The sequence below is a fragment of the Dipteris shenzhenensis genome, chromosome 32, assembly GCF_047967505.1.
Source record: "Dipteris shenzhenensis isolate YYH24624 ecotype China chromosome 32, Dip_SZ_1.0, whole genome shotgun sequence".
NCBI lineage: Eukaryota > Viridiplantae > Streptophyta > Polypodiopsida > Gleicheniales > Dipteridaceae > Dipteris > Dipteris shenzhenensis.
The window spans coordinates 43,610,012-43,625,727 of NC_141627.1; the positions used below are offsets into that span (position 1 = coordinate 43,610,012).

General features: G+C 49.7%; 1 protein-coding gene across 8 annotated transcripts in view; it reads right to left on the reverse strand.

Annotated features, from left to right (window-relative positions):
- Positions 1-15,716, reverse strand: part of LOC147880803 (uncharacterized) — an 88,584-nt gene that overhangs the window by 8,406 nt on the left and 64,462 nt on the right. For 2 of the 8 annotated variants that reach the window (XR_015540577.1, XR_015540576.1), the window contains exon 8: positions 567-899. Coding sequence is in view for 5 of the 8 variants with exons in the window: in XM_087370998.1 (XP_087227124.1) it covers positions 637-899 (263 nt within the window). In the remaining 3 variants the exon portion in view is untranslated. Of the gene's footprint in view, positions 1-528; positions 900-15,716 lie in introns of those variants that run through there. The other 6 variants (XM_087371001.1, XM_087370997.1, XM_087370999.1 and 3 more) reach the window with 5 other exon arrangements.

Consider the following 15,716-nt stretch of genomic DNA (forward strand, 5'->3'; position numbering starts at 1 on the left):
AAGATAAACGGATCCCCATCTTTGATAGAAATGATAACAGAAGGTCTCTTTGTGGCCCGGGAACCATAAACCGCATCTCATCCTTTCACACATGCCTGCCTCATAAACTATGAATAAAAATCTGACTGCCGCTTGTGCATATGAAAAGAGTACTTGAACGAATTTGGCTATGGCTTAGCCTTATAAGTGATGGCTCTATTTTATGTAAATATGGTGCTCACATTGGAGATTACATAAAATATTATTCCATAGACAATTAAATAAGAGGAACGTGTGGGACTTTGAGGACAAGAGGAATAAAAGCAGCCTTAACTGAATCAGGAACTACCATTTGATACATTGATTTCAAGACATCCAGTGCCTTAAGTCATGATAGGCTTATTGGCTTGGACTTTGAGGACAAGAGGAACTAGGGAACAAGAGGAATAAAAGCAGCCTTAACTGAATCAGGAACTACGATTTGATTTCTTGCACATCCAGTGCCTTAAGTCATGATAGGCTTATTGGCTTTGCAGTAAGACTACTATAGAATTAAAGAAACTTTAGAAAAAGACAATACCATGTACCTTTAATGGACTAAACTAGTAGCATGATAAATAAATTCTCTCTTGTAAAACCTTAATGTGGTCGATTCCTTTATTGTTGTGTAAGGAAATTTATCGATCCATGCATTGCTCCCTCCATGAGTTTTTGTACCCACTTGATGAGTCCCGTCAGACTCCAGTAATATTGATGGTCTCCCCATATAAGATCTGCATACTCAGGATGGTCCACAAAAGGATTTCGATTGTGCTGATAGATAGTGCACACTCGAAAATTACGCAACTTCTCGTCAATTGAGGGGGGATCTGTAATGTTCCAATGCAGCAGTATAGACAGAAGTCCCATTTGTGCACTGCCTGCAACATTCTTTGAACTGTGAGCTCTAAGAATTGCCATTTCTAAAATACCCTTTCTCATACCATATGTTTTGCCACAGTTTGGACACCATTGATGGCCATCATGCAATGTAAATTGAAATTTTGTGTTCCCCACGCTGTCAATCAGTATGGAAATTGTACACCCAAAAAGAGTTGCATGCACAGAAAAGTACATAGCAAATCACTTCAAAATAAAACCTGAATGGTGAAGCCTAAAAGTTCTCAAGCAGAGTTAAAAATAGATTTTGTGACAATAAGCCTTTTTAAGTCTTTAAATAAAAAGAAACTTTATTCCTATACAGACTCCAACATATCCTCCCCAGAAGAGGGGCCTTGATTTAAAGCGTTGTACTTAGACACCACCTTAAGAAGTTATGACAGACAGAGTTGAGTTCACACTCGATGTGAAATCAGAGCTTTTGAAGAAATTGAGATGTGAGGGGAGAGATTGCAATTCTTTTGCGTTGGGGCTTGTGGACTCCTGCATGGCCTGTCCACGTGTCTGTCAGTTGTCAGGCTGACATGGCTACTGTGCATAGGACAGCTGCCTATATGGCAACCCATAATGTCTATATGCCATGTGATGACCTGGCCTAGCCAAGTCAGATGTGCATAGTTCTAAGCCCATGACACTCCCTCTACTCAAGCTGAAACAGGGCTAAAGAAAAGTGAATGAGTCCGTGTAAGCGGAAAGGAAATGAGAAGAATTAGACTACGAATCATCATCAATACATGGAGCCTCATGAGAGGCTTGATGCTTGATCTTGACTACATAAAAGCATTTGCAGCTGCAGGTACCCTTCTTATAAATCCTCATGGTTCCTAATCACAGACCTTCCTTGTATTCCGCATCATCTTGCCACCCACACTAGATGAAGGGGTATCATTCCAAGATCCCTTATACTATTGGAAGATACTTCTCTCATCAGGACTGTGTCATAACACTTCAAGACATTGAAAGGAAGCTAACTCGGTCCTCGAAAGTCTGTTCAGCTTTCTAGCTCAGATGAAAACTTGGAGAAATTGGTTTGAATAATTGGTTTGAATACTAGAGTTGTCTAACAAAGTCTTTGGAAAGGGCAACCAACTTCTTATAGAAACCGTTGTCCTTTCTAATTTCTCAAAAATTCTATAAAGCTAGACAGATCTAAGAGATACATTAGGTTTTCCTTTATAAAGGAACAACCACCATGATGTATGGCATGGTCACTAGGTTGGTCATCCTTTGCATTAAAACTCTTTGAACTCGGGAGAGTTGTTGTATTGTTTATTTTAATCGGGGGAACGTGGACTCATTGAACAATCAATATCACAGACACCATGCCCTTAAGGCATTAGCAACCATTTTGTCTACGCCTAGCATGTAGTCAATCATCCCCCTGAATTGTGCTAACATTCGGCTTCATCTAACTTGTCAGTCCAACCATTGATAGCTGGCATCGTTTATAGCCACATCAAGGCCTCACGATAATTGTGCACTCATGTCCAATCAACAAATGCACACAAGTCTTGAGAGAATTAAAAACAGCAAAGAGTTATTTATATCATTTACAGAGTACCGATTCTTGGTTGGAATCAAATTTTGCATGTCAAATGCGATCAATGGCCGTGCTGCTCCAGTACTGCACTGATGGCATAGTTAATAGCATTGATCCACAAATCAAAAGGCTGATCCCACTGTGCTAGAGCCAAGCATGGGGTCATGGTAGCTGTTTCCTTGTTGAATGTGGTTTGCAACTTAGTGAGCATCACCACAACCATACAGGGCTTTCCCTCTAGAAGCCTATCTTTCTGGACTATCATTGTAGAAGGTGCGAAGATAGGATCCTCCTCAACATGCCCTCACCTATCCTTGGATCTGCCACTGGGCCTTGGGCTATGCTAAGATGCAGGTGCGCGTCCGCGACTCAATCCAGGATCAGACCTAGCACTAGGGAACTAGACTTGCCCGGGAATGTCCTCCGGAGGTTAGGTAATGTCTCCCATGTTGCTTCCTCCTCAACATGATCCTTCCACTTGATCTTGTACTCCGTGATAGTTCTATTCTTGATCTGTCTTTCACCAAAATTCATGATCGTCCCTTCAGAGTACTCTCTGGGTGATCGATGTCTATTAGCATAAAATCTATCCCGATCTTGGGCACTTCTAATAGACTCCTTGGCAAACTACAACATTTCTTGCATGTCTTGCAAGAATGTCCTTACAGTATCATTTTGAATTCCCTTGAACCCAACCATAACTGGTGACTTAGTTTGAAACCCGTACATAAGCATAAAAGGACTGTAACCAGTACTTGAATGCTTTGTACTGTTGTAAGCAAATTCTATCATAGGAAGATAATCTTCCCATGAAGACTGTCTCTTAGAAACATATGCCTGAAGCTTATCTTCAACCAATTGGTTAACCTTCTTTGTACTACCATCAGATTGTGCATGATCTGAGAAACCCATACTTAAAGTAGTTTCCAACTTCTCAAAAACAAGTATCCAAAAGTTACTTGTAAACTTAGAGTCCCTGTCACTGACTATGTCAAAAGGCAAACCATATAGCTTAAACAATTGGTCCACGAACTCGTGAGCTAACTGAATAGCTGATATGGTCGATCTAGTAGGTAAGAATCTAGCCATCTTTCTCAGACAATCAACTATGACCCAAATGGAATCATGACCCTTGCGCGTTCTAGGCAAACCGGTAATAAAGTCCATGGAAATACTTTCCCATTATTACCTAGGATTTGCAATGGCTGTAATAAACCCGCGCTTCTAAGGCGTTCTGCCTTAGTAACCTGACAAACTCGGCAACCTACCACATAGCTTTCAATAAATGCACGCATCTTAGGACAATAAAAGGAACGTTTCACAAGAGACAGAGTCCGATGTAAACCTGGATGTCCAACACTAGGAGCATCATGACACTCCCAGAGAATCTTGAATCGAAGATCCAAAACATCAGGCAACATATCTTTCCATTCCGGAACAACAAGCCGTTCCTAATCATCCATTGATCTCCTGCCGCTTGTACCGTGGGTGGCACAATCCTTGAGTCCTGGTCAACCATGGAGCTCCCATCCTGGACCTTCTACCAATAAGAACTGAAATGACTATCAATTGCGCAAAGCCCTCTCAAGGATTGAAATAGGTCTGAGGATATTTTCGTATATGACATAGCATTTACAAACTTGACTCGACTTAAGGCATCCGCCCCACTATTCATCGAACCCTTTCGATAACATATTTCAAAATCAAAATCTTGCATTAGCTCTGTCCATCTAGCCTTTCTTCCCCTCAATTCCGACCCGTCACACACAAAGGCTGAAAGAAAGAACTGGCCTATTCCAAAGAAACCAAGCTCACTGCCTAGGGGATCTCTGATACTGGGGCTAACAACCAAGTCGGGAGACTATACAACCAGCGAATCCCTCGCAGGGTAAAGATGTAGAAAACTCCTGCAAGCCAAGCCTTGCAAAAACAAGCACGCCTCTCGATAGTGACCCTGGAGCCTAGAGTCCCACACTCCTTGGTGGACCGTAGAGTGTAAATGATATCCTGTCAGATGGCAACTAGGGTAGCTGAGGGTGAAACCGGGTGCTCAACTATCACAAGACTGCAACGAGCCACCCAAATGTTCTAAGCCGTGATGCTGGCTACCACCTCCCAAACACTGTCCTCCCTAGGAGGAGGAGCTAGGCTGTCAGGAGGGAGTGACTCGTGGAGTGCTATCCTCTGGATGCTCTAACCCTGTATCCGGTAGGCTAGGGAGATCTCATCAATCTGAAACGTGTGTCCTCCCTCTGTCAACCAAGCCACCATCCCACAGGTGTAGTCTCTCTGAAGGCTCTGCATACGTGTCATGATCCTGAGGGCTCCCATCCAAATCCTCACTGCGCTACGACAACTCCACAGGCAGTGCGGGATAGTCTCCAAGACACCATCGGAGCAGCAATGGCACTACCCCTCCACTCTCATTGCTCCAACCATGGTCCGATGGACAAGCCTCCATGGGTGGCTAGCCAGAAGAAGTATGAAATCTTCCTCGGCCGCAAATTGGACCACAATCGCGTCCAAAACCTGGAGCGACGAACATCCCGGGGCACTCTCTGGGTCACCCAATGCCCCTCCCTCGAGGGGGTCAATCTCGACAAGTCCATCTGAAGCCTCCTACCAATCTGTGTGGTGTAGGAAAAGAAGGGCACCTCATCCACCTGCTCAGCTAGGCCACCCTTGGAAGGCCAGAACCACTCTCCCGAATCCCACTGGACCTTCCTCAGGGGTCTACCCTCCCACAGCCAAAGGCGCCATCTCGGGGCGTCCTGCTCTGAGATACTGGGAGGGTCAATGTGCCACTCCTTTCCCAAACGTCCCACCACTCTGATCATCTGCCAATGAATCCCATCAAGACTCCCATCCATCTCGGGGTCTCTCTCAGTGAGTGGGTGGAGTAGGCCTCCTGGTCCTACACGGAAGAAGCCAGGGTGTGTGTTGCCTCGCTACATCAACATCCTCAAGGGGACACCAATACGGGAAAACTGCCCCAACCATATGATGTCTCTCCAAACGCGAAGTCCTTCCCACTAGGACTCAGGAATGGCTAAGTCAATCTCGCCCATCCGCTGCCCTGTCCCTCACAGATGCGCTAGGGCGTCAAGCCTCGCCTCTGCCTCCATGGGTAATCTGCCCCAATGGCCAAAGGACCCTGTTGGACCACTGTCCCGCTGTGCCCAACCAATGTTAGTCCGTTGTCCGAGCATACGTCCCTCCTAATCTCTGATCTCTGGGTGCCACATAAGGAGCTGGCACTCAAACTTCTCTCTGCATTTGGGCAGAGCACGGATGAGACCCCCTACCAGTCTCTGCTAGACCCTGTGAAGGCTCCTCATCAAGAGGGAACCCATCCCTGTAAGGGGGGTCTCTGAGAAAATCCATCTATGTGAAGGCTGCCACTGTCCCCCAGTGCATGGGGTATTCCTTAGAAGCCCTCGCTATAAGAGGAGCTTCCAAGGCTCTACACCTGGGGTGAGGCCACGAACCACCAACTTGCCCAAAAGGGCTCTGCTCTGCATCTCCGGATCAATGATACCCAAGCCTCCCAGTGCCTGTGGCATGATCACCGTCTGCCAAGCTACTCGGGCTCTAGTGTCCCTTGTGCCGTCTGAACCTACCCAAAGGAGGTTCCGTACCAAACGTCGGAGCTGCCTAATGCATCCTCTGTGAAAGCACCTGCGGGAGGTGATATACCACGCCGTGGCAAGAAGGACCTGGTTTGCCACTAAGGCTCGACCTGCTAGGGAGAGTTTGGCTGAGCTCTAGTAGAGAAGCTTGCACCAAACACTCTCAAGGACCGGGGCAATCTGATGCTCTGCTGTAATGTCAATACCAACCTGGCATCCGAGGTATCTCGCTGAGTAGCGCTCACTTTGCCTTTTCCCTTTTGAGCTGCAGTAAACTTGGGCTTGGCTTTCTCAACTGAAACCTCCCCCATTGGATGGTATTTCTTCTTGTTCTTGGAGCCAAACCTCTTGAATTTCTTCTTCTTGAATGGAGGGATCCCTTGTCCACTTGGCTTGGTCTTGGCTTGAGCATGTCTCTCACCACCATGGTTCTTCTCTTGCCAATCGGTAAGGCGGTCAGCCACCTCATAGGCTTCAGCCACTGTTTTGGCATGCTCCCTCATGAGCTCATCATGTGCCCAAGGCCTCAGTCTTTTGATGAAATAATACAGCCGATCGGCCTCACTCATCTCCTTGATCTCTAGCATTAGGGAGGAGTGAGCCTTGATGAACTCCCTCAAAGTTCCGGTGTGCTTGAAACTGTTCAAGGCATCCCGAGCCTTCCATTCAATGTCGGAGGGCAGAAATTGCAGCCTCAACCTTTGTGAAAGCTCCTCCCATGTCAAAATGGTGTAAGTGTTGCGGTTGTTCCTCTCATCTTCCTTGCAATTCCTCCACCATAGCTTTGCGTCGTCCACCAAGTAGGTTGAGGCATGAAGTACTTGCTGTTGGGGATCGACTATCTTGGCAAGGGCAAGGTATTGTTGCATGTCATAGATGAAGTTCTCCAATACCTTTACCTCTTGTGCGCCCTTGTAGGGTTCGGGCTCCTTAAGCTTCACCTGAAGCCTTCCAGAGGGTCCTATCCCATCATCTTTGATTAGCTTGCTCATCACATGAGCAAGCCCGATCTTTGCTGCTGCTGTAACAGCCCCTGGCTGGCCTGCAACTCACTAAGAGCAAGCTCTATGGCCTCAAGCCTTGCATCATGTTCCCGGAACTTGATCTTGGTCCGACTTCTTGTATTGCTTGGCTCAGCACCATTGACCTCGTTTGAGTGCCCATGACTGAGAAAAAGTGCTTTCAAACTGGCTGGTCTGTCTGTCCCAAAAAACACAGACTGTGGAAAAAACTGTCAACTACCTTGACTTCCCAAAACCTTATCAAGCTGATACTTTGATGAACTGACTCTGCTCAGTTCCTTCAGCTCTGATACCACTGTCACGAGGGCAAAGTTCTCACCTCAAAATTTTACACTTTTTCCTTTGCTCCCTGGATTGGTCCCCTACCGGGATCCCAAAGCTCCATCTCCCTTGCCAAGCTGCTCCTTCGTCAGGAATTCGAATCCCTTGATGGAGTGTTGATGAAAATGTAGGGAATTAGTCCCCTAGCTTCAAACGTCCAGCCGCCTCCTGCCTTTCCTCCTTGGTCCTTTGCCCCAACAGCCACTTGTCCTAAGGGCCAATCAATTCAAACTTGCCCGTTTGCATTTGAGCCCTTCAAGAGCCATGGGTGGGGATCCATACATGCTATGGGCTGCTCCCCTTAGGTGGATCATGTGGACATGCCAAAGGGCTGCTCCCCCTTGACTCAATGGAGGGCAAGGATTTCTCCTTGCTTAGGGTTTGTCGAAGCCGAACCTCGTACAGCTGCTCCCCTAGAGGTATAAGAGCCCTCAGCTCTTAGTCGATGCCAATGATGGTGAACGAGGAGTGGACTGAGACTGTTAGTCCCTTGTCAACGGGCCACCCGAGGGGGGGTAGGGACGCGGGGGACGGGTGGTGAGAGTGACCATAGCAGGGGGGGTTGAGGGGGGGGGGGAGGGGGCAGGGGGAACCCAAGAGGGGGAGGGGGAGGTGGAAAGGAAGAGGGGGAGGGGTTTGGGGAGGAGGAATATGGACGACCGCAGGCCCCCCCTATTGATCAGGCTCATCGGGGCTCTAGATCCACTCCTCCACGGCCGCTATCGGGCTAGCGTCTGCGGCTTCCGCCATCGCCGCATCTAGAGCTCCTGGGGCTCACTACTGCTGCAAGGGTGGGTGCACAGGCTAAACCTCCAAAGCGGGAGAATCGTCTGGATGGGCGGCAGCCCCTGTCACTGGGGAAGGTGGCTCCTGTTGTTCCTCCTTCGAGGCCTCTCCGTCAACCCTGTCCCTCTCTCTGCAATTGGCCCTCTGCCTGTAGCGCTTGCGGGCCTGTTTGCTTGGTTTCTTTTTCTTTTTAACCTGGGTCCAGTCCCCTTCTGAGGGGGTAATCCATAGGGTCTGAGACTCCTGTTGCTCCTGCCTGAGAGGGCGCTGGATTTGGGCCTAGGACTCGGGCCTGCTGACTCTGCCTACTCTACGGGGGAGGGGGGGGAGGCGCATGGGGGAGGCCACGGGGGCAATCTCTTGCAAGGGGCCCACTGTCTGCATCGAAGACACTGGCCTGGTAGCCCAGAAATCTCCACCCTCTGGCGAAGTGTGTCCCCTTCAAGGGTCTCGAGGAGGATCAACTCTGGGAGGGACTCTAGACTCTCAACCACCAATCTGATCCTAGGGACTCCATCATCTGCTAGAACTGAGGCGACCGACTCTGGCGGGGACTCGAGCATTGTGCCAAATGTCTGACCAATGGAGGGGAGGATGGCTCAATACTCCTTGGGGAGCCCTGGGAAGCGGAGCGTAACTGAAAAACGTGGAACATGGTGTGTCGTATCCATGTCCTCCACTGTGAACCCATGATACCAAGGAAAGAGGTAAACTAGATGCGGGCCAAGGAGGATGGGGCTCTGCTCCACAAGTGTCGAGGCAGTGTCAAGGGAGCTCAACTGGATGAGAAAAATGCCTCTTCCATAGATGGTGATCTCCTGGATGTAGTCGCCCTCTAATGTCAAGCTCGCCTGGATCCACTCTCACACCTATCTCCATGTAGGCGTGAGGCCCACAATTCTACCCACAAGCGCCTTGGGAGGGACTAAACTGCCTGATGTACCTGTTGCTTGTCAGCTGGGAAAAGAAGAACCTTAACGACTGTGGGAGTCGAGGGTGCTGCCATAAAGCCCCTCTGGCCAAACCAAAGGTCACCACCAAGATTTTCTTTCACTGTAACAAACACGAATACTCCCGCTGGAGGGAGACAAATGAAAAAAAGGGAGAATCGAAGAAGGGCGAGGCGAGGCGGAGAGGCAGAGAAGAGAGGAGAGGGCGGCAAGGAAAGTAGAGGGGAGGAGAGGAAGGAGGAAGAAAGGCGAAGGAGAAGAAGGAAGGAAAGAAGAAAAGGAAGGAGGGCGGGAGAGGTGGGAGAGGAGGAGGAGGAGGTGGGGGGAGGCGGAATGGCTGGGGAGGCACGCTAGCAGGAGGGGCAGAAGGACGGGAGGAGGTGCGAGGCGGAAGGGAGGAGGCTGAGAGGCAAGGGAAGGAGGGGTGGAGCGGGGTGGAGGAGCAGCAAGGGGAGATGGAGCGGGGCGGAGCGGGAGAATGCAGGGCAGGGGACAGAGGCAGAGTTGGGAAGGTAGGACGGAGCGGAGGAGGAGGAGGGGCTGGGCAGCGCGAGGACGAGGACGAGGGCGAGGCAATGATGGAGGGCTGCGAGGAGGGGGCAACGCGCGGAGCAACTGGGAGCCGCAAGCAGCCTACACGCCACCGCGGGCGCAGGGGGGAGCTCACCGAGCAACTCCATGCCTACCGCTTTGTAGGAGAGAATGAGTTTTATTTTAAGAAATTTTAAAAAAAAGTTCGTCAACCTTATGATCCCAAAACTGCTTCCCAGCTCCACCTGCACCTCCACATACAATCAGCACAGCATCATCTCCAGCAAATATCAGCTTCAGCCATAGCCCTTAACTTCGGCAACAGATGATGCAGGTTACAACACCTCCAGTAGCTCCAATCAATGCAGCATCACCGCGTAGCCCTGCGGCAGCAATTCCTGGAGTCCACATAGCTCCAGCTTGCAACAGACGCAGTAGTCACCTCACCAACAGGCTCTCTAGCCCCTAGAAGATGTTGGAAATGAAGGATAGAATCACTCCAACCTCGCAACCTATGCGGGATAGGACTCACACACTCAATGATGCAGACCACGCAAGCGAACCTCACTTAAAGGATAGAGTGTAGAAAGCATATACAAGAGAGAGAATATGAGAAAGAACTCAAATGTATTCCTCCACCAGATAGTGGGCAAAACCAAGCTCAGAGTGAGCACAAGATATCCACCAAGGGGCTGGCCAAGATCTGGAACTTTTTCTGGTAGACTACTCCTGATCCGTGTTGCCTCTTTGTAGGCTACTGCGGAAATGTGGCTGATGCTGAAATGAGGAGGAGAAGGGCTCTTTATATAGGGGGCTGGAGGCCCCTTGCACTGGCTGACTTTTGCATCGGTTAGCAGGCTGACTGGCGGACTTGCCAATCGGCCTATTTGGGCCCCAACAAACCCCCTCTAGGCAGCCTATAAAGGGCTGCCAGGAGGTCTAGTAGAGCTTGCTGCTCCTGCCTTCGTGGCCTTCTTCCAGCATTCTCTGCTGCTGTCCTGCAGCCCAGAACTGTCCCTTATCCCTCCCCCTCACAATATGTTCCTATGATCCAATGCCCCTTTGTCCCAACAAATTGAGGGCTCACAGGTGGGGTCATTGATCTCTAACACAATATTCCTTCTCTCATGGGTACATTTCTCCCATAGCCTCTACAACATAGCCCCAGCCACCATCAGAGGCACAGTTATCTCCTTAAGATAAGGTTGCTATGATGTAAACTATGATGCAGATGCAGGCTCAATAGACAGAAAACCACTTTGTAGGCAATGTTACGAATTGAAGGGTTGAGGGAAGAACATCTTAGACAAGGAAGAGAAAGAAGCTACCCACGAAACCAGAGAAGAGCACGAAGAAAGCAAAAGAAGCTGCCCACAAGGCCAAAGAAGAGCACATCTGGGGTCAGTGCAAGAAGCAAAGGAGGAACAGGATTGAGCTTTGCTAGTGTTATTGCTCCAGGCCAAAGCAGCAGAGCCTGACAGACTAAAGAAGCTAAACTTTGATAGATGAGATGGAATATTAATGTGCTCATCTCAGCTATAGAGATGATTTCAAAATTAATCATGTTGCAATTGCATGACAACCTATCAACATAAGCCTAGCACACCATAGTTGCTCTAAAAATGCTTCTCTATTTGATCTGTTATTACAAAATCACGACCAATTGATGGGAATAAGATTGGTTGGGATAAATCGCTTAGAATATTTCCTTAGTTACCCTAGATATACCTTGTACATGAAAGAAAAGGTCAATGTTTGTCTTTTGCCAAATGAAGCTAGATCTCAATCTCGTACTTCAATCCAAACATTGTCTTTGTTGACTCAAGAGACAACGAGAAGAGCATCTTGGCTTTCATGCACTTGATAGGTGAAGCCATCAATTGGTGGTACCAATAGCAACCAAGCACTACATGATGTACTAGAGACAGCTCATTATGCATGGGCAGAGTTGATCAACATATGATCCTCATTCACAGTATATGGATAGTCTTCTCAAACAGTTCTTTGAGCTAGTTCAAGGGGCCATGGAGTCAGTAACCATTACATTAATTGCTTCACGCAAGTGGCCATACAATTATAGTTTCAAACAATGACCACCTCAGTACATTTCTGCAGAGTCTTAGGCTTGACATTCAATGATATGTTCGGCACATGCCGTCTGTGATATATGACAACACCTGGGAGCTTGCTCAAAATTTCCATATGAATGGCCGTGACAAGTGGCATTGCCTCCATTTCCATCCTGCAAGAGTGCTCCACTTTTCATCAGGATCTACCACAACTTGCTGACCACCGACAGTTGGCAGGACAGCACCATTCCTAGGTGAGAGGGCTATCTGAATGTGAGTGGGTTTGAGGATACTACCTCCGTGCTCTTGCAGAATATTTCTTTAGTTCATAGATTTTGAAAGAATAGAAGCTGAAATGTACAATATTGCTTGAGTGATTAAGAGGTAAGAATTGCCCCCCCCCCCCCCCCCCCCCAAGCGGCCCTCTTATCCAAGCTCTTTATTACAATGAGATGCAAGACCAAGGTGTTGAACTTAATATTATCGACACCTTCCACACTTGAGACCAAACTAAAAAGACCCACACTTTAGCATGAGCTATGTACAAGACATCAAAATTAAGCTCAAGGCTGAGCAGTAAGCTATATACATAACAGTGTTTTTCAAGATAGCCTAGCTAGGTTGCTCAAGGCTCCCCCAATCCAAAGAGCAGATGCCTGCACAACTACCACTCATTCCACACATCAGTAACACTTAGCAAATGCTTTGAAGATAGAGAGATTGATTTAGCATAACTGTGTTCTTCTAGTTTTATGATGCAACTTCAAACGCTATGCAGAATACAATGTAAATCTGCTACAGATTTGCCTCTAAATTTGAGCGTACTTGTTGGGAGGAAGTAGCATTTCACAAGGGAGAGTACAAGAATTCAGAGGCAGATTTCTCTAGAAACAAAGATTTCATAGGGAGATGTGCTGTTGTAGGACTGTGTGGAGAACAAGCTTGTAGCAACAGCTATTCTACAAATGGGCTGCTGCAGACGGAATTCGATATTGTAGAGAAGCAGGCGCTCCTGCAGAAGGGGCTGCTCTGCAGAGGGAGGAAAAGGGGATGCTGTTGCTGTCGAAGGAGCAGAAAAAGCTGCTGCTGCAGGACTGCGTGGGAAGGAAATGCAGAGGCAAGAGGATGGTGAGCATGAACCAGCAAGGGGGGTCAGAAAGTGCTGGAAGAGGTGCTGCTGCAGAGGGCGCAGAAGGGGCTGCTCTTGTTGCAGAACTGCTACTGTGTGGGAAGGAACTACAGAAGCAGGAGGATGGAGAACTTGAACTAGCAAGGGGGGTGAGAAAGTGTGTGCCAATGACGGGAGGGCAGGCCTTCTTATATAGATCTAGGAGGGGCAGCTTCAAACGTGGGAATTGGTGCCCATTTTGGCATGGAGGCCTGGCTCTCATGCATGGCCCTGCACATGTCCCCACAGGCTGCCATGTGCCCTGAGCACGTCATGGGCTGCCATGTGTCCCATGCCACACGTCATGGCTGCCACTCAGCATGCCATGTCAGACTGCCACATGTCATGCTGAAATTGTGGACTAAGGTTATTTATTTTAACCACTCTTTATTTGCCGGACTATTCAGTTTGGGCGATCAATACTACGATGTTACTTTTGTAGCTCTATACAAAGGGCTAGTCTAGGGTAAGTTTGAGTTTGGATGGCCTTCTTTCATAACCTATTAGGCCTCTTAGTTTGTTGCCTTGTCTAGTATCTCTTTGACTCTTTCCTGTTCATAAGCCCACACAAGGCTACTATAAACATTCTCTTTAACACGTGCTGTCAGTATGCATTCTATGCATTTGACTACTCTCATGTTTAGATACTCGGGTGGGGTGGGGTCTTTGCGTTTCGCATACAGATACCGCTGCCAGGGGTTGGCTCCACGGCATGGCCTATTTTGGCTCTTCCCAGTTGCTCAGGATCACGCTGCTCGGCTACTCGGTGGTAGCTCTTGGACCTGGTTAGCCAGGTAACTCGAGCCCAACACTTTCAGCCTGGCCGGAAGGATGTATAAGACATCCAGAATTTCATGTTAGTTGTTTAAAAAAGTGACTGCTTGAGTTTTTATAGCTTGAAGGCAAACCCCAATGCTTCCACACGAACCAAAATGAATTCTGAACATTTAAGAAAATCGTACACGCCATACAATTATTCGAGAATATTCAATAAAGTGGAAAGATGCTTCAATGCCACATGGGAAAGTGTAAGCAAACTCGAAAAAGAATCCTTGACATTAAAGAAAAGGTTACACATCATACGATTATTCAAATAGTGAGTATTGGATCAATTCATGGAAAGCAAGCATTCGTTGCTCCTGCGAACTCCCTCCCTCCTCCGTTCCCCGTCTACCCCCCCCTCGCGTGCTGTGCAGCCCTCCCTCTACCTCCGTCAGCTGCTGCCGCGCAGCCAGCCGCCCCCCTCTCCTCATCCTCTGCCCGTCGTTCCTCCCCTCCCCCCTCGCCACGCTCCGCTCACCTCACCCCGCCTCACTCCGCTCCGCTCCGCTCACCTCACCTCACCCCGCCTCGCTCCGCTCCGCCCCGCTCCACTCACCTCACCCCCTCTCCGCCCGTCGCCCCCCCCCCCCGTTTCACTCCTCCGCCCTGCTCCCCCCCTCGCCGCATTCAGCCCCCCCCACCCGCCCCACCCCCTCGCGTGGCGCTACCAACCCCCTCGCCCCTTCCTGCCCCTCCCCGCTGCTGGCCACGCTGCCCCCCCTTTTTCCCTCCCCTCCTTACCTCTCCTCCCCACCCCCTCGTGCGGCGCTGCCACACCCTCCCTTCCCCTTCCTCTCACCCCCCTGCACTGCGCTGCCCCCCCCTCTCTTTCTCCTCCTCTTCCCCTGCCAACCCTTTCGTCACCACCTTCTTCCCCCCCCGTTTCCCCGTACCTCTCCACCCCCCCTTCCCCCCGCCCCCACCTTAATCCCCATCCCCGTTCCTTCCGTTTCCTTTCCCTTCCCCCGCCTCGGAGAGTAGTCGAGCGATATGGCGGCTACGTGCCCGGAACCAGTGGCCCAGACGGACCCCCCCCCTCCATCAGCCTATCGCGTTACATTGACAGAGCACCAGGTCTCCTTGGTGAAGCAGGCCGCCACGGATTTCTCCCAGACATCAGATTATGGGAGAGTCATTGGCTACTCCCCTTCACGAGCAGACATCAGGGACTGGTTGCAGTCCACCCTCTACCTCGAGGACAGTCACATTGAGGAGGTTGCACTCATGGGACATGGCATCTTCTAGCTTAAGCTCTCCTCAGCACAAGCTGCGAGCGACATGGTCAGGCGATCCCCTACTTCTGTGGGTGGGAAGATCATCCTCATGGTCCCATGGTACAGGGGTTTCAGTGTAGTGGACTTCGATGCCCACTTTCGCATTCCTCGCCATCCACTTACCCTTATCTTCCCAGGTCTCGCAACCGAGCTTCGCCCGATCATCAAGGACCTGGGGGCGCACTTTGGTTGGCCTATGCAGGACACCTACGTTGATGCGGCGGCAGCCCAAGGGGTGCCACGTGTCAAAGTGGCAGTCCTTGATCCACAGAGCATCCCCTCGGAGTTCGAGATAGAGACAGACACAGGTGTGGTGACGCAGCGCATTCTGGTCACTGGTCGCCCAAACCAGTGTCTGAGATGCCATGGCTTCGGGCACCAGGCGCGCTCATGTCCTCGCTTCACGGGTACAGAACCTCAGAAGACCCCTGTTCAGGCAACTCAGGATACTCCGCACCAGTCAGCGACATCCCCTCCCGAAGGGGAAGGCTAGACGGAGGACAAATGAAAATGGAAGGGAAACAAAGCAGGCCCCAAAAAACCTGCCCATCTACAGCAAGAGCCCCCTCCGATGGTCCCTACTCATCAGCAGCCCGGTAAGGGAAAGGAGAAGGTCAGCCAGCCTCCCCCTCATCCTTCACCCCGCCCTCCTCCCCCTCCCCCCTCCTCCTCGATTCTTTGACCCC